At 35.3% G+C, this 23,268-nt stretch overlaps 2 protein-coding genes across 8 annotated transcripts in view; one reads left to right on the top strand and one right to left on the bottom strand.

Annotated features, from left to right (window-relative positions):
• LOC110832877 (putative ATP-dependent RNA helicase TDRD12) overlaps positions 1-17,016 on the bottom strand; it is a 35,269-nt gene extending 18,253 nt beyond the window's left edge. For 4 of the 5 annotated variants that reach the window (XR_015537531.1, XR_015537532.1, XM_087357673.1 and 1 more), the window contains exons 1-14: positions 16,785-17,016; positions 15,851-16,075; positions 13,825-14,081; positions 13,382-13,590; positions 12,844-12,986; positions 12,214-12,321; positions 10,711-11,636; positions 6,556-6,712; positions 5,208-5,378; positions 4,210-4,368; positions 3,181-3,333; positions 2,189-2,426; positions 1,530-1,676; positions 820-1,019 (exon numbers count right to left, since the gene is read on the bottom strand). Coding sequence is in view for 3 of the 5 variants with exons in the window: in XM_087357673.1 (XP_087213799.1) it covers positions 820-1,019; positions 1,530-1,676; positions 2,189-2,426; positions 3,181-3,333; positions 4,210-4,368; positions 5,208-5,378; positions 6,556-6,712; positions 10,711-11,636; positions 12,214-12,321; positions 12,844-12,986; positions 13,382-13,590; positions 13,825-14,081; positions 15,851-16,063 (3,081 nt within the window). In the remaining 2 variants the exon portion in view is untranslated. The remainder of the gene's footprint in view (positions 1-819; positions 1,020-1,529; positions 1,677-2,188; positions 2,427-3,180; positions 3,334-4,209; positions 4,369-5,207; positions 5,379-6,555; positions 6,713-10,710; positions 11,637-12,213; positions 12,322-12,843; positions 12,987-13,381; positions 13,591-13,824; positions 14,082-15,850; positions 16,076-16,784) is intronic. The other variant, XM_022070310.2, reaches the window with a different exon arrangement.
• A 252-nt stretch (positions 17,017-17,268) lies between these two features.
• Positions 17,269-23,261, top strand: LOC110832880 (deubiquitinase OTUD6B). 3 transcript variants are annotated; one of them, XM_022070317.2, is made up of 7 exons: positions 17,285-17,505; positions 18,054-18,190; positions 19,006-19,139; positions 20,167-20,408; positions 20,871-21,090; positions 22,099-22,307; positions 22,639-23,261. In XM_022070317.2, exons 3-6 carry the CDS (start codon positions 19,068-19,070, stop codon positions 22,297-22,299), a joined length of 735 nt encoding a protein of 244 aa, XP_021926009.1. In that variant the 5' UTR covers positions 17,285-17,505; positions 18,054-18,190; positions 19,006-19,067; the 3' UTR covers positions 22,300-22,307; positions 22,639-23,261. The 3 variants fall into 3 exon arrangements, with proteins under 3 accessions (XP_021926007.1, XP_021926008.1, XP_021926009.1); XM_022070315.2 differs by lacking the exon at positions 18,054-18,190 and having other exon boundaries at positions 17,269-17,505; XM_022070316.2 differs by lacking the exons at positions 18,054-18,190; positions 22,099-22,307; positions 22,639-23,261 and adding an exon at positions 21,307-21,797 and having other exon boundaries at positions 17,269-17,505.
• The last annotated feature ends 7 nt before the right edge of the window (positions 23,262-23,268 follow it).

The following is a 23,268-nucleotide window of genomic DNA, read 5'->3' as shown; positions in this document are numbered from 1 at the left end:
TATTAGTGAACGTGACGAGGAAAACACTTTGAACGTGGAAAGTGCTCTGTTTGGTCTAAAACGTAAAGTTTCGACAAACCAGTTGTCCATTAAAGACTTTTTTGGTAAAAAGAAGTAACTTTGAAAGAGAAACATTGTTTTTTTTAAATTTTTAATGCTTTCCCGCATCTATCGTTTTCCCGCATTCATCGTTTTTATTTCCCACCCCCGCCGAAAACGATGCATCGAGGTTTCACTGTAGTTGTTTACAGACTTTTTTAAGTGCAATGAAGGGTTTGATATTAAAACTGATGGTTGAGTTTTTATTAAATAAAAGATACATATTACATTATATTCTCCCTCTTCTTTCTTGGCTCTACAACCCAGTTGTGGATCTTCACCACCTCCTTTTCAGAGGTTTTCCTAGTCTTTAAAGTGTGCATTTGTGTGTAGTGAGTGACCATCCCACTGCCTCTGCACAATTGCTACTCAATCCCGATTTGACTGCAAGAGCCATCTAGCAGTGAATCAGGAGACTTGGGTGAGAAATGGCTGCTGAATTTTGCTTACGAAACATGTCGTTTCATGCTCATAAGGTTCTTTTACATGCCATAAATCTACAATATAGGACTGCCGGCTTTACTTCCCCTCCGAACAAAGTTGTGCTACAGATTTTTATAACACTTAAAAATCCAATGACCTCGGCTGGGTTTGACCCGGCAAACCTTGGGTCCAGTGGCGAGCACGCTAACCACTAGTCCACTGAGGGCAACAGTTCATTATATTACGTGTTTTAAAGCAAAACTATGTATGAACCAGGTAACATGAGATACCACTCACACTTGTCGACTTTTTAAACACACTGTTATAGTTGTCCATGAGGCAGGAGAACCGGAAGCCAAAACCTGTCTTAGTGTGGGGCAGGCTGTAGTGAATCAGCCACATAGCATCACACACATCCAGTTCATGCAGAACCTCATCTGTACACACTAGTACCGGGTGTACACCCGAAACAGAGCATTTCCAATGGTAGCATATCTCTGTAAGAAATATAAGTTATTTTCATGATAACTTGTTTTAACTGCAAAGAAGACACAACAGTAGTATTAATTAATGAATGTAAAGCAGGATCATTAATATTTATTAAATCAAGGATTACATGAACAGGACATACAGCACTCGTGGCAGAGAGAAGAAAGGCATAAACAATATTAAATCAGAAAACATGAAGGGTACAGCACTTAGGAAACCTATCCATAGATGGCAGGATAATATTAAAATGGATCATAAAGAAGTTGGTTGTGGTGTTGGTTGAATTCACATGCTTTAGTGGAAGACATGTGAACATGGCAATAAACCTTCAGGTTACATAAAAGCCTGTAAATTTACTGATCAGCTGACAGATTTTCAGCTTCTCAAGGACTGTGTTCAATGGGATTACCTATGTAGTTAGAAACTGAATGAATTTTGCAGGATATAGAAGTGATTCACAACCATCAGTATGCACAGGAAAATGTACTACCATACGTTTCAACAGAAAGTATACTTACCACTATTATGGCATTGAGTCATATCTTCATGTGCTGCCAGAACTTGATAGCACTGTGACTCCAGAACTTGCACCAGATCACTGACCTCTGCAACTGACTGGCACACGATGACAGTCTTGTACAGGCCTTGGTATCCATCCAGAATGTCTGTTCTCACATTACAAAGTACATAATATAAATACAGTTTCTATTGACAGACCCTTTACATGCTGTCAAAATAAATAAAGATGTTTTAAAAGAATATGAGCATAACTGATCTCATTTTTTTAAAATCCTATCACTTTTTCACTGTAATACAGTAAAATTTAAATAAAATGTAACCTATTTAAATTATAAACCCACTGAACATCATGGTCAACCATCAGCACTCCTATTTTGTACTTAGGAAATCCCAGATTTTAATATCAGCGTCAATAATGACTATCATGACTGATGTATCTCACGATTTTTCAAAGTCCTTCCAAACAAATGTGAAGACAGTAACTTGAAATAAGCCACAACCACCTCCTTTCTCATTCTTTACAAGTTTTATTCACAGTTACTATAATATTCAATACTATACATAGCCTATGCAGATAAAAAGTTTGTTAAGTGACCAAAACACTTAATGAATAAGAAATAATTCTATAACAAAATATACTTGTGATAAGATTACTCACCCAACACTACTTGAGGCCTGCTGCTAGCACTGAGAAAGTGGAGGGTGGGCTTTAGTTTCGCATATACAGCAGCCTCAAGGTAACCACTGATACAGACAAGGAAGTTCTGTGATATGTGTTGTGAGAACTGTTCCACGGCAGGACACCACTTTTCTGAGGTAGCTATCACCTGAACAGGCATTTCCACCTTTGATCGCCGCTCCAACATCTTTTTGCATTCAGCAATTAACTCCTTCAACTGAAATGCATTCAAATCACACCTTTCTTGACAGAGTTATTTAAATATTTCTCTATGCATAATGTATTGTATATTGTGTTCGGCATTGTCCACTATTTGAAGTACGTTTGAGATACATAACTTTCAGAAACTAACTGTAATCCTGTCTTCAGGTGACTGGTTTTCATACTGACTGATTATGTATTACCTTCTTTAATTTGATATTACTGACAACAGTTGGGTTTGAACCCAGAACCTTTTGGATCATGTAGCTACATGTGCCAAACAGCTGTTGAGATTCAATGTTTTGTGGCCGCAGTAAGAGTTTTACTGGCACACAGTTTTAGGGTTTTCATTCCAGTGCCAAAAAAATAGGAGAAAAGAAATTTGTTCAGATACTTCAACAACATCGCTGAAAGAATCCGACCTTTTAAATAAATCAGTGGTTACTGATGAGACTTGGGTATTCAAGTACAACCCAGAACAAAACTGTAAACTTTCAAATGTCAAAGTACAGATTTTCTACTACACACACAAATATATATATATATATATATATAAACAAATTCCAAAATAAAACGAATCAAAACCATACAAAAGCTTAACACAAGGCACATGTAATGCCAAGCTACAAACAAATGTATAAACATCTGAACAAGGAAATGAATCCAGTTTTGAACCAAGTGGGAGACTAATATGATTCACAGTGAAGGCAAGAAAAGATGTTTCACAAATACCAAAAAAGAAAGGCTGAAAGTGTGCTATGTTGGCATACCTCAGGAAGAAATTTTTCAGCTAGGATATCCACTCCATCCAAAACCAGATGTGCAAGGCGTTCCATGTTGGTGATAAAACGACTACAGCGCAGAAGACGCATGAAGCAACGTGGAGTAGAAATAAGAATATCACAACCATTTGCAAGAAAGACCTGTAAACCCAACATGGACTATATACATGTACTGCAGTGTCTATATGACACTTTATTACAACATCTTCATCGTTAGAATCTTAAATCTCACGATGCCTCCATTTCACTTCTACCACAAAGATGGAAGCAGCATATTCCTCTAAAATGTCAGCAATCAACTACAAGAATATACAGAAGATCACAATCTTAACTCTTACCACTGAGAAACCCTCAAAATTATATGTAGGAGACAGTTTTGCTTTTGACAATGTACATTCCATTTAAACCAAGAACTCATTTTATTGTACTATAATTCATTAGGTTTGCATTAATGTACCTATATAGCTAATCTGCCGCAATCTCATAATGCAACAAACTATAGGAACAAATTCCAGAAGCACACAATTTTCATAATTTGACTTCACCTTTACAATTGTATGTCATGGCAAGTCATATTCAATTACACTGTATTTAAATAAACCAAAACTAAAGCAAAAACATATGTAAATAGTCTATGTTCTTTAATGACTTCTAGCCTCTGGGTCCAGACCGGCTCTGGGGCCCACCCAGCCTCCTCTACAATGGGTACCGGGGTCCTTTCCCGGGGGTAAAGCCGGCCGGGGCGTGATGCTGACCACTCACCCCCATCTAGTGCCGAGGTCAAGGAAGAGAGGAGCTATACCTCCTCTCACCCCAAACGCCTACATGGCGTATAGTGGGACAAACTTTACTTTTTACTTTAATGACTGCATTTTATAAATGTTAAAATAACCATTTCAGTAAACTAGAAATAAGCAATCAGAAACTGGGGAGAAAAGAAAGAAAGAAAACCACACACACACCAATGATTAATCAACTGATGTAATTTTATGAAGCTCCTACTTAATAAGCACTTACCTCCAAATCACGTTCTCTGTCCCCACCATAGGCTATCTCAACTCTTACTTTATTTTGGTTTGAGAGTTCTAGTAGCGTGCAACACTTCTCGTATACAAACTGGGCACTCCTGCTACCTGAACAGAGGACCAGCACAAGCGGTCCATTCCCGGGAGGCAGCTGAATATAAAATTCTGATTTCAACTTTCATCAATACAACAAATGTAATGCTTTAGTCAGTATATAAAAAAATCACCACAAGACTACAATTCACTTAATGACATCATTTGAATGAGCTTTATCTTAAGCAATTAATCTTAAAAATTAAATACAGATTAAAACAGAAGATTTTTGAAAAATTATTCCATTGTTTCATAAGTTTTATTTCATGAACTATTTAAACTGCAATGATTATATAATATCAAATGAGATGGAAAGATGACTTGTACAGATTTGGAAGATGGCAGTCATGATATAAAACTAAAGATATCATCTGCCTTATCAATAAAGCCAATCATGTGTCTTTGCCAAATTTCCATCTTTTGTCTATTGTTTGTGTCTAACAGTAAAAATTAAATCATTAACCAACCTACTACCTCAGAAATCACACTGTTCTCTCAATTTATGCTCCCCTTGTCCTCTCAGCTTCACATTTAAAATTTTCTCGCATATATTTAGACACAGGTTAATGCCACAGACATGCTTATGTTATTAAGAAATATCTTAGAATAATGTATAACACATGTTCCTATAGCTGCTGTAAAGTCATTAAAATACTATATTTTACTGAACAACATTAAAAATTGTGGTAACTGCACACGAATGTGCTTTCTTTTTGCATAACTACAGCACCTGATAATTATTAAGCCACAGTACAGAGAAGAAGGCTGTAGTCTCAGCAGTAAGCTGCTCTACTTTTCCTTTACAGTTAATAAAGCATCATTAAATAAACAAATGTATAAAATGATTGTGATTTTCAAACATAAACTGACGTTTCAGATCTCTTTTAAACTACTCACGTCAGAATAAACATCTGGTGTCAACATGAAGCTCACAAGTGGTATAAGGTAAGCGACAGTTTTGCCAGATCGAGGAGGACCGACCAAAACTGTGTATTGTCCACGCATAATTGCTGGCCACACATAAGTCTGAATGCGCATAGGGGCCTTAAAATCCATTTTTGCAAGAGCCTGCAAGACCACACATTTATACACATACATAAAATTAACTTCCTATTACAATGTGTATGAAGACACTGGAACAAACGTATGTATATAAGCAAAGAAAATTGTAATGGAAGGCATCACATCAGCATTACTCTTACAGTTGCATTATAACCTAATTATAACAGAAGCCAACATATCAGAACAAACTTTAATCTTGAAGAGATTTCTGTTGGCACAAATAAATTCCCTTACATAAAAAATTTGCTCATTGTACACCGTATTTCCTTGGTTTTAAGAAGCCATCAACTGTAAGACACACCCCTGACTTAGTAATAGGTTTTCAGGAAAAACGATGCTATATCAATTCTTAGATGCCATCAAATGTAAGATGTACCCCAATTTCAGAAAGTTTAAAATGTGAAAAAAGTGTCTTATAGTCAAGGAAATACAGAATGTTATGCATTTATGATCAAAATTACAAGCCTCAAAAATCACAATAAATATGTACAGTACAGTACACTATTCCAACCAAAGTTTTGTTTTATCTATATTTACAGGTTAAACAGTTTCTATTTCACATTATAAATTTTTTGCTCAAAATTCTGAGAAACAGATAAATCATTTTACATAGCCTGATATCCACTTCACACAGGTTATCCTGTGCTATGAAAATGTAAATCTAAAGTTAGTTTATCCTGTTCTGCTCAACAATCTGATAAACACAAATTCTGACACTTATCACCCTAAGGGCATTGTTCCACACAAGCTAGTGCTTCCCTCAGAAACAAAATCTATTTATACTCAAATTGCATTACCTGTAATAGAAAAAAACTCATATTCCATGACATATAACAGAAAAAAATTCAACTGTGATTTCAGTGGTAAACTTTTCAATTAGCAAATGTTATCATCTTAAGTTCCTATTTGAGTAAGAGTTGCCAATCTAAAGTTAATTAAAATCTAAACACTGAAAGCACCACTAAAACAAGGTTTTGAACATAAGAGTTGGATTTATGGACACACCTACATACAAATTATTCTAAGTTGCACAAATGAATGTCAAAAGATGTGAATATGTAGTAAACACAAAATGTATTTCCATCAAGTATATTTTAAACTCTCTATAATGGCAATTTTGGTCAGCCTTTTTCATAAGATCACAGAATCAAACCACACATACACAAAATGGTGGTGATAATACCTGATGGATTTCCATGGGGAAGTTTGCTTCAGCTATCGACTGAATAGTCCTAAAACACATATCCCCATGCACAAGAATCCGAGATGTCTGAAGTCGATCAGTAATCTTGTACGCTGTGGAGAGTGTTTCAATCTGCACTGAAGGTAATGTTTCTACACTGCAAACATAAAAACACTTACATGAAAATCATAATGCAGTACAACTGCTATGAAACATCAAGCACAGAATAACATAACTTGCATAATGTAGTTTCTTAACTCGATTCTCAGGCAAGAGGATGACTGTCCTGATTAAGGTCCTTTGTAGCTATAACACTGCTTGCAATTGGAAATTTTAGAAAAGATCTGTATTCTATTAAACATATAAAAGGGAAATGAGGAGAAAGATGTAAGCAGGTTATAAGCAGTAAAAGTAACATTTCTATGAAGTATTAATACACAAACAGTAAGTAATAACATAAAAAACCAGGGCAGAAGGCAAGAACAGAAGGTTGAAACATTGCAAGAGGATTGACGAAACTACAGATACAGTACTATAGATATATTATTTATGGGATGGCAGAGAAGCAAGCAGAAAATTTTGATATGATATCCATTCTGGTGGAAACATCAGTGGATGACAATCAAATAAAGATTTATTAACATTACATTGTTCTCTTTCTCGATATTTTGCACTATCATTATAATAATTTTAAATCATACCACATTCCTAAACTGATATCTGCCTACAAGTCCACAATGCATCACTATCCAGGAACTAGCAATGACATCTTCACAGCCATGAGAACTCTAAATACAATTTGAAAAATACTTCCCAAGAGGTTTGATTTCATAGTGGATCAGAAGCTGTAACACACAACAAATCTCAGAGTAGCCAGTGTCAGGACTGAGATTGCAACTTAATATCTGAATATGAAGCAGGAGTACCAACTACCAACAAAATTACCAGTTCTCTTTCAAGCAAAAATTGCATACATTTTCCTTTAAGGACATGTGTATAAGAGGAATGTTTCAAATGGGACATTTCTGGATGGAGATCATGAAACAGTTTTCAAAGTAATAATTGTCGACTTCCCTGGGTTGTGGCTCCATGCAGTTTGTAGGTGAAATTAGCATCACAATACAGAACACAATCACCATCTTCACCACCATGAGAATCTTTGAATCTGTATGTTTCTATATGTCAATTTAAGTACACATAACCTCTGAACTAAACGACATTAAAACTTTCAATCAGTCTTCATGAACAATTTATGGAGGCACCAAGTACCTTTGAAATGTTAGAAAAATTCTACAACACTACATGGCACTAGATCCCAAAAGAAAGCCAGTATAACTATAGTTTTGTATTAATGCTAAGCATACTCACTTCCATAAAATTGTCAGTGTATCTGTAAATTATCCCATTTATTATGAATAAGCATTTGGTTTTCATTTCCCATATCTCATCATCTGGTTCTTTAAATATTTAATTGTACTTATTTATTCTATTGGTTTATAACCTAACGCAATCTTACCACTTACTTTCGCAGGAAGTCTCTTGTTTTCATTTATTATAACACAATGATTATATTATTATATATAATCATATCTCTGATTGAAAATTACAATATAGTAGGCACTATACTGCTATAACCTTCCATACACATGGCATCCATATCTACAAGGTCACAATGATGTGACAAATTAAAATTAGTAATACTGGGTGAACAGGAAAACGCTTTCAACACATTACAAAGCCTTGGATGGACACTTTGAATGATGACCCACAAAAAAACTGGATATATCATAGGAATAAGAATTTGGGTGAAGTATTGTGTCACTGACCATAGATGTGTGGAGTAATTAATCAGTATATGATAAAAGAAACATCATACAAACAGAACCACCACTTTAGCTCAAAACATATTGTACTAAGAGAATGACTCAGAACTGACTCACAATCTAAGTTCAGACATTCTCTTCTAGCGGGCTTTACTGGTGCATCAAAACAACATAAAAAACTCTGAAGACATGTCATGCGTGACAAAATCAAACTGGGTGACTCCAACTTACAGCTTACTTGAAGAATTTGTATGCATGGTATTCAGATATAAATATTAAAAAGAATTAAAAACAGCTATCATCTTGGCACTGTCATTTGTTATTCAACTGACAGAAAAAACTGTAGCTCCACTATTATATACTATTGGTATTTCTATATTACTGGCAATACTGGGAATGACCCATTCTTCAAGTGCCTGAGCACTGCGGGTCCCAACTTTTCGTTGGCTCGATCTATAGACATTCGGTAGGACTCCTTGAACGAGGGATCGGACCGTCTCAAGGCCTCTACCTGTACACAGGACAGCACAACACAGAAAAACACGGACAAACATCCATGGCTTGAGTGGGATTCGAACCCACGGTCCCACTGACCAAGCGGCACAAGGCCCACACCTCAGACCGCGCAGACACTGCGGACCCCATTTCTAGGTTACTACCATTACCTGATCTTAAGAAAATATGCTAGTGTAAGCGTTTAATTTGTCAATCCTGTGAATAACTCTCACACAGAACTGTGAAAACAGCAGAAATAATATAGCCCTCAATGTACAAATTACAGACTCAAGAAAAACAAGCCTAACTCACATAATCAGCACTTAAACTCACAGAGTACTGCTTATTCAATAACACATCTTTATGTTTAACTGATCTGGATAATTAAAGGTAAAGGTGTCCTTGTGCCTAAGCACCATGCCAATTACATGTAAGGGGGAGTGGATATAATCTGGGCAGTATGTAGTCAGCTGTACCTACCAGCCACTTTAGTCTCAGAGAAAAACCCTCTCATACCCACTGGACCACAAGGCCACACTGGACATAGGGGCACAAAAATGTCTGACCTCTCTGGAAATCAAACCTCTAAACAACTTAGTCAATAAAGTAACTAGTTGTGGGGACAGATGACCAAGGTTCAATTCTCAGTGTAAATTACACAAAATATTACATTTCTGTGAACTATTATTAAATTATCAAATAATTTCATACAATAACATAGAAAAAACTTGTAATCGCCAGTGCCAACTAAAACCACACTTAATGCCACTGGTTTGCAGATTACAAAATCTTAAACACAATTTACATTTTGTCAAATAAACAAAAGCTGAATGGTGACAAGCTTTCACTTCTAACGAACGGAAAGACTCAGGTTGTTTCATTTGTTTCCAGTGTTGCTATCAGATCCAATAAACTGCAAAAGAATGAAACATGAACAAAGCCCTTACACATCTGAAACAAATTATACAGAGGGAGTAAATGCAGTCTTCAATGATGTAAGAACAACATTAACACAACTTCAGGGCATATACTCTTAATAAATAATAATAAAAAAGACAAGTTAAACACACAAATGTAAATGAGACTGTTATCCTTGCAAGAATATTATTTATGTACTTTCATTATTAAATTTCTATTATCAGAATCAGACAACAGAAGTGTGTGTGTGTGAGAGGGAGAGCAAAAGTATTCTTTTCACCACTTTTCAAGGATGCAACATGGAACTAGAGTAAAAAGTAAAGCAATCACGCTATAAGCCATGTAGTTTGCTTGGGGGGGGAGAGGTTGTATAGCTCCTACTCGTTCTTGAATTCGGCACTAAATGGGGGTGAGTGGTCAGCATCACACCCTGTCCGTGCTTTACCCCCAGGAAAGGACCCTGGTACTTATCGGACAGGAGGCTGGGTGGTCCCCAGAGCCAGTCTGAACGCAGAGGCTAGAGGAAAAATCCTCTGCCCCCATCAGGGATCAAACCCCGGTCATCCAGCTCATAGCTGGTCACTATACTGACTGAGCTTTCCCAACTCCTATAGACCCAGATAAGCAATAAAATTAATTATCCTTCAAATTTTTCACTGGAAATCAAAATCATCATATCACAATCCATAAAACAAATAGACTTAATTTTACCCATTGACCAGCAGCCAGAACACTGACCCTTGGACACAGAAGAATTAATATGACTGGATATAAATAATGTGTTGATTGTAGCCCTCTGGGTTGACACTGTATAGTCTGGTAGACTACATGACAGCCCAAAATATGCTTCACTACTGTGAAAATCTCATTTTACATATATAAAGAATGTATTCGCTACAACATGCAGGTCCATTCCTACCTTGCAAGTGAATTCGACTTGATCTGTGTATCATTCCCTGACGTTTCTCGTTTCAACACAGCAGTAAGTGCAGCTTGAGGGAGTTTTGCTGTTACATCAGGAATACTGCTCACAGACTGAGCATTTTTCTTCAAATTATCAAGCAGATTTTGTCTCTTAGATTGTGCTGTTCTTTCCATACTATTCACAATGTCCTGAAAGAAACTTGTGGTAGAAACTGAAGTGATATCTTTCTGTTTAATGTCACACTGTATACCACCAACATTTTCTGTTTTATTATCACTGTTTTTAATAGCACTGTTCGTTTCTGTTTGCACACACTTGAGCAATGATAATGATCTCTGCTGTTTCTTAACACCAATTTCTTCACCATATTCTGAATGTATTACAACTGAGCTTTGTACTTCATTTCTTTCTGTGTGTAATGATATACTTTGTGGCAACATGTCTGGAACAGAATCATACTTCTTTGGATCCTTAAATGATGGTGAATGAGAGTTATTTTCAACATCAATAGAACACCTCCCCCTGTTTATTACAGATGAACTGTTGAAGTCTCTCTGGTTCTTTGACCTTTTATTAAAGGTTTCTAAATCTCCTCCTGCTGGAATGTACTCTGTAAATGAAGAGTTCTTCTCATGAGAAAACAGTGACTTATGTGATGCATTATTCAACTCACTCACTGATATGCTGTCATGATCTGAATTAAAGTCAATTAGATCCAAGAGACCAAGCAATGACGATGATTTTATTTCATGTTCGTGCGAAATTTCAGAACTGCTAACTTCATTCCACTTCCCCACTTGCTCAACACTCGCTGGGGTTAATTTTGAACGCACACCAGGTGAGATTTCTTTCCTGCTCAGAATTGACATTCCGCGGCCAAGTGGTTGTTTACCGTAGCTTTGAAAACATTCACCATCTTCCTGAAACTCAAAACAATACTTATAATTATTCTGTTTCAAAGAAGGAAATATTACTACCCACCTACAATTAAATGTCACATTTATACCATTCTCTTAACTGGTATATTTTCCTTTCAATAGTTGGCTTTGTTAAGGTGACGTACCCTCAGAAAAACATTTTAACAGACAATAATTACGTATCTGAATATGTTTCTCACATACAAAAGATTTCCACCACATTCAGTTAAAAATATTTTGACTGAATCCAGTTAAAGGTTTCTTTTTCTTCACTTCCCCCCCCCCCCCCAAATGCCAATGGGGCTCTGTCAATTTTACAAGTACAGAATAATTGTTTACTGTTGATGAAAAAGAGATGACAACAATCCTGACCAGCATACAAAACCTTTAGCTAAGTAAACTGGACCACAACATTACTTCCACATTTGTAACTTTTTTCAAGTGATAGGCAAATGCATGGCCTTCGGATAGCATGTGAAAAAATAACTTGTCGAAAGATACAAGCATGGCGAGCACTTCCCACTAGGCCATCAAGTCTCCACGGCAGAAAACATGCATTTCACTCACAGCTGAAACTTACATGTGTATCCACAGATGCTGCTTCAACATCTCTTCTCCATTTATCAGTCTGGTTACATTTCTGTTCCTCTATCTTTGCCCGTTTAACACTGCATTCTCGAATGTAATCCTACATAGCAACATAACAAGGAGCAATGCTTACTAATATCTGTATTAAAAAAGATCCCTACATTAATTTAGCACCACACAATCTTAACCTCTGTAGCAGATGAAGTTGAGTGGTCAACATCACATTCCAGCTGTTTTATCTCAGAGGAAAGAAACCTGGTAGAGACTGGGTAGGAGGCTGAGTGGATTAAACAGTTGGCAATAAGGCCTGCACTAGGCTGCATTTTCTTCATGTAAGACTACCCATACAGTGGCAAATATTTTATAAGTTATAGCACTAATAATAAGACCATAGTCTTTTCTTTACATGGCGCTTCTATGTATACATATGCACACACATACATCAATGGACTATGTTCAACAAAGTTATTGTGATTCAAAATACTAACCTTTAAAGCATTAGATACTTGGTGATAATAAAGGAAGTACTGATTTGTATTAAACTATGCTTGAGAATTATTTTAATCTGCATATAAATTTTAACTTCTCACTAAGAAGCAACAGAATACTAATTTATGCATACTCGAATCTGGCGATGTTCAATCTTGTTACTTAATGAAGGCACAGGACTAGTGTTTTGGTTCCTACTGTCTGTGCAAACTGGAACCTGTGGGGAAGGTGTCCTATAAACAAACTCTTCTTGCTTTGTATCAGACTTTATCAATGCTGAAACATAAACATAATTACTGTAAAATTTTACTGTAATGTTTTCCCATGTATTGAGGAAGTTGGATGTAAAATTACTTTTAATCTTTTAAAGGATTTTTGTCTTTGTACAGTGTAACTTACCTACTATATATGTATGGATAACAGTAAACGTGAAACCTTCACTCAGTGTGAAATCTTTATAAAATTGTGGATCATATATGAATGTTTTTTATTTTTATGACTTTACTTACTTTCCAAAAATGTAACTCACTGGGAGTGGTCTCTTTTTAATCATTATTAAATTGACCTCTTACCATACTACTTCCTTGTATTTGCAGCTTTGCCTTCCTAATGTGTACAGTTTGTGTGCTAGCCTAAAATAACTGGTTACTCATTTATCAACAAATTCAAACCTTCTTCAAAAAGCGCCTCAGAAAACACTGCATATTCTTGACTACACAGCTCCTTACTCAGACTTATGCTTCCATTTGACAGTTCTAGAAACAAGTCACCATATATCTTCTTTTTGACATTCTTTTTGTATACAAGCCATGACTTGGTGGATTCTTCCAGCAGACGCTTGACAAACTTCACTGCTGCAGCTGACCAGTTACTTGCAACTCTGAAAAGAAGACACAAGATGACTTTATCTTAGTTCATACTCTCTCCATGTGCATTTTGTATGAATCTCAGTATAAACTATGATTATGTCCCTAAACTGCATTAACCATTTGGTCTCTGTAATGAATGCCTGTCACATTTTTTTGCAGCGGGAAATGTATGTTGAGTTGTGGCTTCAAGGGGTTAACATGCAAAGAATTACAAATTATTTTAATTTATATTATGATACACATACTCTCTCTTCATTTTCATATCCTGGTAGTCCATTCCTACTGTTGTAGGAATAATGCCATAAAGCACAACTTGGAATGCTTGGAAATCAAAGTTATTCCAGGCTGCAGGCAGCTTCCTAATTGAAGAGCTGCGCACTTCAAATGGAAGACCATGATCCACAAGGAACACTTTATATATATAGCCGTTAGTCACATGTAGTACATAGTCCACTTGTGCTCTGTGCCAGTGACCTGTTTCAGGATTCTGAACAGCAACCAGCTATAACAAAATAAAGATAGTTTTTATACATTCTGTCCATAAAGTGCATAAGGAGACTGCATCGCTGGAACATCATGTCTGGCCATCCATATGTTTATATTTGAAATCAATAAATGGATTTAAATGATGTTTGGTATTGGATAGTTCACACTAAAGTTGTCAAGCAGATTTACTTTCTGTGCACATCGGCCAATTAAATTCCAACTATACATGAAGCCCCATCAGAATGCTATAAAATTTCTCAAAAAAGTCAATGTATAGCAAATTACAACATGACACATATTGCAGGTGACTTTTGACTAAAATATTTTTTGACATGATGCATAATTATTGACATAAAAATAAAAATAATTTCTGGCTATGTGAGGTGGAATATGTGTTATTATGATTAGTTTTGCAATACTGCATTGCAATTACTATAATTAAGCATCAAGGAGAATTTGATATGCAGAAAATGTGAATATTCCACTGGAGAATTACATTCTCACACTTTTAATATTTATTTATTAATAATTAGTCATTATTTTTACATTCCCATGTACATTGTAGAGCTTATTTAAAGATCAATTCCATGTCTTTCATTCTTTGTGTTGCCATTTAAATGAACAACAGTTAATACTTTTAATCTGCAATGACACCCTTTTCCTTTTTTTGCTCTTTATTACACAATTCTTTGTAAATCAATGTCTTTATTGACTTGTGACAACAGTTTACTTATTCACACGATATGTATATAGTCTTTAAAAGTAAATCAGTTCCATGAGAAACATAACCTAATATAAGACAGTTGCGTGTGTTTATAAGAGGTGTTTCAATCCATGGGAAAACTGAAAGTTCTACTTTTCACTAGCCATGCAGACATAATTCTACCTGATTAAATTTACATGATATTTCATACATATACTACAACTAAACTTTGTTAACAAAATTAAATTTGGTTCTATACTGGACAATTTAGCCTAGCAATTTAAGTGCAATCCAAGTTCTGCATATGGAGGTAGGGAACTTGTGTTATGAAATTTAATACTGCAACTTCTTCTTAAAATAAAATCACAAAATAAAATTTTGGGGTCATTAAATGATATAACTGCCACATTCATAAACGACAAATATTAATTTTTAAAACATGAATTAAAAATGCACGACAAGATTTGTTTGCTTAAATACACTTCCTTTGTGCAACAGGCTGCTTTTGAGAAAATGTTTATTTCCTGTAAATGACTTACTGGTAAGATTCTCTGAGTCCTTCACTAACAACAGAAGTGGAAAGGTGTACATACAAATCTATTGCTGTCAAGTTTAAAATCATTATAACACACTGCAAGGAGCCATTAATTTTTTTTCAGTTTAATTAAATATACATCTTATCAAAACATGTCTTCAATATCATGTACAGGTCTTAATGATATATTTATATTATACAATGTAAAAATGAGTCCCATCTGAGTTTCATGTAGGGCAGGGACCAATATGATACACATTAAACTCACATGACTTTTCAATGTATAACCTCTAAAACCAAATTTCACAGAAATACAGTGGGTAGTGTCAGAGATATAAAGTAGAGACACAAGTAACCACATGTGAATGTCATGCAAAAAAACCAATGTGAAACTCTTTTCTTGAAGTTTGTTTGTAAAAATATGCAAAACATTTAAGCTTAATTCATAAATTCCTTAGACTTTGAAATTTTATTTTTCACACATACTAAGTTTCAATAGTGGATTTACAAGGATATAACTCAATATGTGCATGACAGCAAACCTCACCTCTCCTTCTTCAGGCAAGTAGTTCATCCCCTGGAAGTTATATGAACTACGACGACAATGCCCTGAAAGCATTTCTTCAAGATGAATAAGTTCTTCCCTATCTTTTGACATGTCCTTTTGAGGTGATTCAGTGACCCAGAGTGTTGAAGGATCAACCATATGCATCACTGACACAATAACTGCATTTGCTGGAAGGGTATCATCTTCAGCCATTTTAATTCAGACCTGAATAAAAAGGTAACATACTTTTAAACATAATATTGCAATCAAAATGAAAAAGGAAAGATAAAATATGGTTTATAACACACAGTATCGAATGACTTCTTTATGGAGACAAGTATAAGATATTTATCTTACACTCAGCATTACTATTACTAACTAACTAGATGGCTTACCGAACCCGAAGGTTCATCACCGAATTAACCAAAGCCCTCCACTGGACCCTGTCCTGGGCCAACAAAATCCAGTTTCCTTCAACTCCTATCTCCCACAGATCCTGCCTGACATTATCCTCCCATTTACGTCTAGGTCTCCCCAGCGGTCTCTTCCCCTTAGGCTTCCCAACCAATACCCGATGCACACCTCTTGTCCCATTCATGCGCGCTACATGCTCCGCCCATCTCATTCTTCTAGACTTTATCACCCTGACAATATTGGGGGAGGAGTACAGATTTTTAAGCTCATCATTATGCAGTTCAGCACTACTATTACATGATTATAAATTGAACAATTATACAATTTCTTCTGAAAAAAAACCTATTTTATTATCATTCACTAATTACTTTAGCAGCTACATGTTCTGATGCAAGCATAATGTTAGTTGTCAAGATGTATTCATTTTTGTGTTATTTTCTCTGTGCAGTTGAGATAGTTTACATGATAAATTAAACTTCTTGACGTCATGAAATTACATTAAAACAACTTCGTTTCGTACCTTACAAATTACAACACATACTCACGACTATCGCCAGACTACAATTCAACCTAAATCCTACGCACCAAACTCCCTCCAACAGACAATTCAATATCGGCGTAGCCAACATTGTACTATCACAATTTACCATGTACAATTGTGACTCATAACAATATTCCAGTATAGTAAACTCCTTTTTGACATTTACTGAGGTTAGAAATAGGCACATAAAGGTTGTATCTGTATCTCTTTGTTTATATTGTCTTCTGGGTTGTTTCGCTTTGGACTCTGGTAGAAGTTTACTGATGTTTCAGTGGTCCTTGCTGCAGCGATCAGGGGGCATAGACACAACCAAAAACATTCTTGTAGTTAAGTTTGAAGGTTTCTTACAATTGTGCGTAAAATATGTAAAAGCACAACTAAAGCGTTTGAAACCAGGATTCTGCTTCTGTTTGCAGGTAAAAGAGGGGAAAGTGAACGGGAAGTCCATTTGTTGGACCCCCTGGGTTAGCTAGCTACAGCCAAACCACGGTACTTATCAAGTTTACATCATTTCATAGATGAATACCAACATAATATCCACAAATAATACCAACATAACTGATAGTCGCACTGAATCTAATAATGTTCAGTGTAAATTATCAGGAAGCGTTGAGGCTTAGGAGGTTAGAGATGGAGATTGGTCAGAGAACAGAAGAAGAATTGCTGCAGAAACATCGGAGACAGAGGAATGCGTTACAAGGTACATATTAATTTGGTTATGAAGAAATCCTGCTAACTGAAAATGAAACCGTTTATTGCAGTAAGTAAGTCAAGTTTGAATATTTGGATCAAAATATTAGGTTAGGATATCGATTTTGGTCTTCTGAGTCGGTTCTTTCAATGACTCATTGTATAGCACCAGATGATGGGATGAATGACGTGTAATTATGTGGGAAGGATGTGCAAGGAAGTGGAAATTGCCTGAAGGGACTGAGAAAACCACAAGAACCTCAGTCTGGGATAGCCAGTCACAAGGCACAGACCCCTTGGCATCAATAAATATGCCATGGCTTTACCCAAGGACCCTAATTGGTTGTTAAACTGAAGTGGATTTGGTTTTCTGGACCTCAGAATACCTGTGTATGGCAGTTGCTCAACATGGAGTTTAACAACATTCCCCACATGCAGCTACCAAAGATAAAGACACAAAATAGGAAATAATCCTCACAGGGTTGAACCTACAGGACTTCCACTACACATTAAAGACGCGCATAATTTGAGATTCAAGGTTGGCATTTATGGTTTTAGGAATGATGCAAGAAGACAAGGTAAACAGAATGACTGCTTTCAATTAGCCATGCCATTGAAGCAGAAACAATACAATGTTACAACATTTTCAGTTACCACAAGCTAATGAGGGATATTTTACAAGAACAACACACTCTGTAAGTATGAGTGATTTTTTGGTGAGCTGTGTATTCTGCGAAACTTATTTCATAATGAAGTGAGCAACAAAACTGTTGAATAAAAAAATCCTTGCTAAGGAATTTTCAGAAAGTTAATGTCTGAAATGGAATGACATTTCTACCGGCTGGTATTACATTATTTAGTTTTTATAGAAAAATAAACATTATTCTGCCCCTTTTCCCTGCCAATGGACAAATTAAGCCAGTGATGTTGGATCTGACCTGGTTTCTGCTTAGATGCTGATTTTCTGTTGAAAGTAATTATATGATTTTAACCCTCTGAAGCAGGATTTCACCAAAATAATATTTAATAATTCAGTCCCTACCAGAAAAAACACAATGCTTCTCCATTACAAAGAACAGTTGGTTAATGGTGTTTGAAGAAATAATCAGCATGTACACATAATCATATGAAACCCATAAATACAAATCAGTTATCAACTGTTATGGCAGGTGGTACATGTAGTTACTACAAGGTTTTATAAGGTTAAACGATGATACTGCTATGTAAAATATTTTACTTTCAACATTATATAATCTAGTCTTAAACAGTTCTCTTATCTAAGTATAATTGATTTTTTATGAACTAATCAGTTATGTCTGATGAATTTATGGTCATCAAGTAATGGTTGCCAAGAGCTGAATTAAACTTGTACAAAGAAATTGTGCAGGAGACTTTATCACAGAATTTTACACATGATTCATATTGCGTGACTAGAACAATCAATGATTATTATGTATTTGTGTTACTATATAAACTGGCTATTTTATGTTTTGTATTATTTTGTGTGCAGGAAAAATTCAGTCTCTCAAAAAGTCATCTACAAAAGGGGATAAAAAGAAGAAGAAAGAAATCATGGAGCAAATAGCCCAACTGGAACTGGAATTAGAGAAAAAGCAGAATGAAGAACTGTTGCAGTTGAAGCATGTTGGTTTTATGACACCTACTGTTAATCCCATCCATTATTTACTATGGAAATGTGAAACTGAAGATCATAGACTGTGGTCATGGACACTAAATAAATACATGAATAAAAACAAACAAGAAACCAAAATAAATCTAATCTAAGATCATATTCTAATTGGGGGGGGGGGGGGGGGGTTGTAGGTTGACACTGCAAGTAAACACATTAGATAGTAATAGTAATAGCAAATTGCATTTCAGAAAGGAATTACTGTAGCATAAACAACTGCAGAATGCAAAAAACCTTCAGTACTGAAACAAATAAATTATTTTTATTTAGACATTTGAAATGTTTGAAATTCAGTTTAAAATTAAGGCAAAGGTGTCAGATCTTTCAAGTGACCTCTTTAGGTTTCCCCAAACTAATATGTTGTGTACATTTCTCATACCTACCTTTCAATTATGCTTTGTGCTGTACCCATCTCATCCTCCTCAATTTGATCATCCTAATAATCTAGTAAAGAGTAAAAATTATGAAGCTCATTTTGCAATTTCTCTTAGCCTCCTGTAACTTCAGCTTATGTCCACATTCTCCTCAGCACTGTTCTAAAACACCCACAACCTGTGTTCTTCCCTTAATGTGAGGTACAAAGTTTCACACCTGTACAAGAAAATGTGTTATATTCAAGCATTATGTTGTGTCTGTATCACATTTTAAAGTAAAGTAAAGACATATTAACAATGCTCACTGTTATATACAGTACAGTTTACACGTTATTAATAGCTGCTTGATGAGTGTATTCCTAGGTAAGACAAAATGTGTTTATCAGAGAACTGGAAACAACACACACACTTTCACCTTTGCCCTGTGCCAAAATATTTTAATTCACAGTAAACTGATATTCTCTGATTAACTCATTTAAATATTTTTACATACACTTGTATTTTATGTGCAGCAGACAATTTTACTATATTCTACAATGTTAAAGCATAGAAAAGGGAGAAGTATTAGGTTTCTCATTCTTCTGACTTCATATTGGCGTTGTTTTAGGACACTGGAGTGTATGATGAACCCGCAGATGACAGTGGGACACACCTGCCAGCCCCACGAGTGAGCAAAGCTCAAAGGAGACGTGACAAGAAAGTCATTCGAGAGAAAGAGCGAGAGTGTATGATTCTGGCTGAGGAAGCAGAGAATATACGCGGGCCTCGGAATGTGGAGATACAAAAAATAAAGCAGATTCTGAAAGAACGTAATCTAATGATCAAAGAGATTCCTTCAGATGGAAACTGGTATGGATTATAAAATTTGATGATGTGATTCATGAATCTGTATCCTTATGAAATTTGCATAAAAAGTGCCTATTCCTCTTTACCAGTGTCAGAGGAATTTATTATAAGTCTCTAAAATTGCCTCTTGTAAATACAATAAACATGAAGCAATTACTAAAATATAGAGGTAAACAATAAGCTTCACACCCTGGCTGTTTTGCCTCTGGGTGAAAGGGCCTCCAGTACCTATTGGATAGGATGTTGATGGGCTCCAGAGCCAGTCTGGAGATGGAGAATAAGAGAAAAATCTTTTGTCTGCACCCAGTGATTCAGTCTGAAGCCAGTCACTATTCTGACTGAGCAGCCTTTGCCTCACAGAATGCTGTATTTAACTTTACTTGATTTGAACTTCATTTTTCTTGTTATTAATATTTCTTAATTCAGAAATCAACTCATTACATCAGAACTGGTACATTGTTCCAGCTTGTACTGTGCAATAGATGACCAGCTAAAACTTCATGGTGATGATGGCCTGGGGACAGAAAGTTTGCGTAAAATGACTGGCCAGTATTTGAAGGAACATAAATCTGATTTCTTCCCATTCATAAGTCATCCTGATACAGGAGACCAGCTTACTGATGAACAGTATGAAGACTACTGTGATGAAGTGATCTACACATCTGCATGGGGTGGGGAACTAGAGGTCAGTTGAAACATTATATTCATTATGTATAATAACCAGAAATAATATTACCATTTAGAAGGGTTTTTTTGTGCAGCATACTTAGATCCTTCATTCAGTAAACATATGCACAATCTATAAATGTAGATTCTATTTTGTAAATATTCTAACATAAAAAAACTATTATCTTATCTTGTACAGTGCAGTGTTTGTATAAGATGGAAATTTTTGTTTCAGTTTTATAATACGTTTTCCATTCCCAACCGTGCCAGCTACACAATGAAATACTGTTACAATAAACTCCAGAAGACCCCAGAAATTATCAGTAAATTTTACTACAGTGCTAGTGAGAGTTCTATCAGATTTTACAATAATATTATGTATGCACTTAGAAAATTAACTTGAAACGAACATGCACAAAATGAAATAAAAACAAGTCAGGAACAGCTAGATTCCTTTGTTTTTATTTCCAGTTACTTATGCTTTATCTTGTGTGAATGTGGCATGTTATAAGCACAGTTGTTTGATATCTGACCATGTAAGGAAGTATAAAGTTAAATTATAAAGACAAGACTGGAAACATTTAAATTTTTAAATAATTACGGTGAACAATGTGCATGAGTGAACAGACACCTATAGAGGTACATTTATCACTCATTCAGAAGCTTGAACTTGACACTGATTTTCATTAATGAATTTTACTGCAATAAATTAAATATTAATGAGTTTTTGTTTTTACATTTTATTTAATCCACTTTAAGAGGATGAAACTGAATTTATAAACTAATTATTTTTTTCCAAAAATTATCTTAATTTTCTTTTGCTGTGGCACATTCCCAGTCATGATGCTGTTTCTCCCTACATATGACCAATCTGTGCCTTTAAGGGGTATATTTTATATATTTTGTACATAATTCTACTGAAGTGGATGGTTTTACTCTTTGTTGCTTGTTTTATTTTTCAGTCACCTATGAAACTATAAGTATTGTGTAATTTGTAACATATGTTTAAATTTTACTGCTGAAATAGTTACGAGCCCTCTCACACATCTTGAAATGTTGCATTGAAGTCATTCAGGCTACGGGTCCATCTGTACTAGTCGGTGAGGAGTACCGAGACAAAAGGCAAGCTACTCTTACATTCCACAGACATATGTATGGTCTTGGAGAACATTACAACTCAGTTAAACCCTACGTAGATGAAGATAGAGAAGATACTGAAGATTTATAGGTGCAATGGTAAGTAATTGGCAGTTTTTTAAAATTTAGTATTATTACAATGTTCTTCAAAGAGTGTATGTATCCTGTCCTACCATAAGAAAATATTTTAATACTTATCACAGGACCTGTCAAAAAGTGCCCAGCCAAATGCTTGTTCCTGTCAGTGCACAAACTGGGTGTAATGTAGTTAATTTTAAAAATAAATATCTTAGCATCAAATTACATATGACTAGGAAACAATATTAATGAAAGTGAGATTCTTTAAACTGATATTAATAAAACTATATAAGAAATCTGACATAATGATGAAAGGTAGATATAATGTATTTGTAAAAATTGTTTGTTTTAGCTTGAGTCTGGATGCCTAGAAGTCTCCATTTATAATTCAATGGACTGGGGATAACAGTCCTTGGTATCTGACTTTGATGGCTAGTACAAGCCTTTACCTGCTTCATCATCAGGTATTACCTTACCCCTAGAACAGACAAGCTGTACTGTACTGTCATAATTAATACTTTGGTTTGTACAGAATTCATTATCTTACAGTTGAAAACTAAGTTACACTGCTGACTCTCAAAACTCATGCACAGTTTGTTACTGCATTGGTACCTTTAAGTTACGATCTTGTTGCCTGAAGTTTAAAAATTAGAAATGGATGAACCTCGACATAATTAAACAATTTTTAGAAGGCAAAAATGTCTTCAATTATGAAATTGATTCACTTTTTGTACCATATTGCAAACTTGGAACATGAAATCTTGAACAAGATAATGTACAATATGCTTACATAAATTAACAAACCTAAAGAACAGATGTTCCACAGATTTTCTGTTTTAAAATAGTATACTCTGAAGATCTTATTTTGTTTCCACATGATCATTCACAAAAGTTTAAGTGGGAGGAACCTGTAAACATGAAGGTGAACACCTATTTATTTAACTTGTAATAAAACTTGCACATATGTTTGTTAAATTGTGTT

The sequence above is a fragment of the Zootermopsis nevadensis genome, unplaced genomic scaffold (genome assembly GCF_977971745.1).
Source record: "Zootermopsis nevadensis isolate Lab colony 2312 unplaced genomic scaffold, Znev_1.0 Znev_ptg000028l, whole genome shotgun sequence".
Lineage (NCBI taxonomy): Eukaryota > Metazoa > Arthropoda > Insecta > Blattodea > Termopsidae > Zootermopsis > Zootermopsis nevadensis.
The sequence above is the reverse complement of the archived record's forward strand: the minus strand, read 5'-3'. Positions and strand labels throughout refer to the sequence as shown.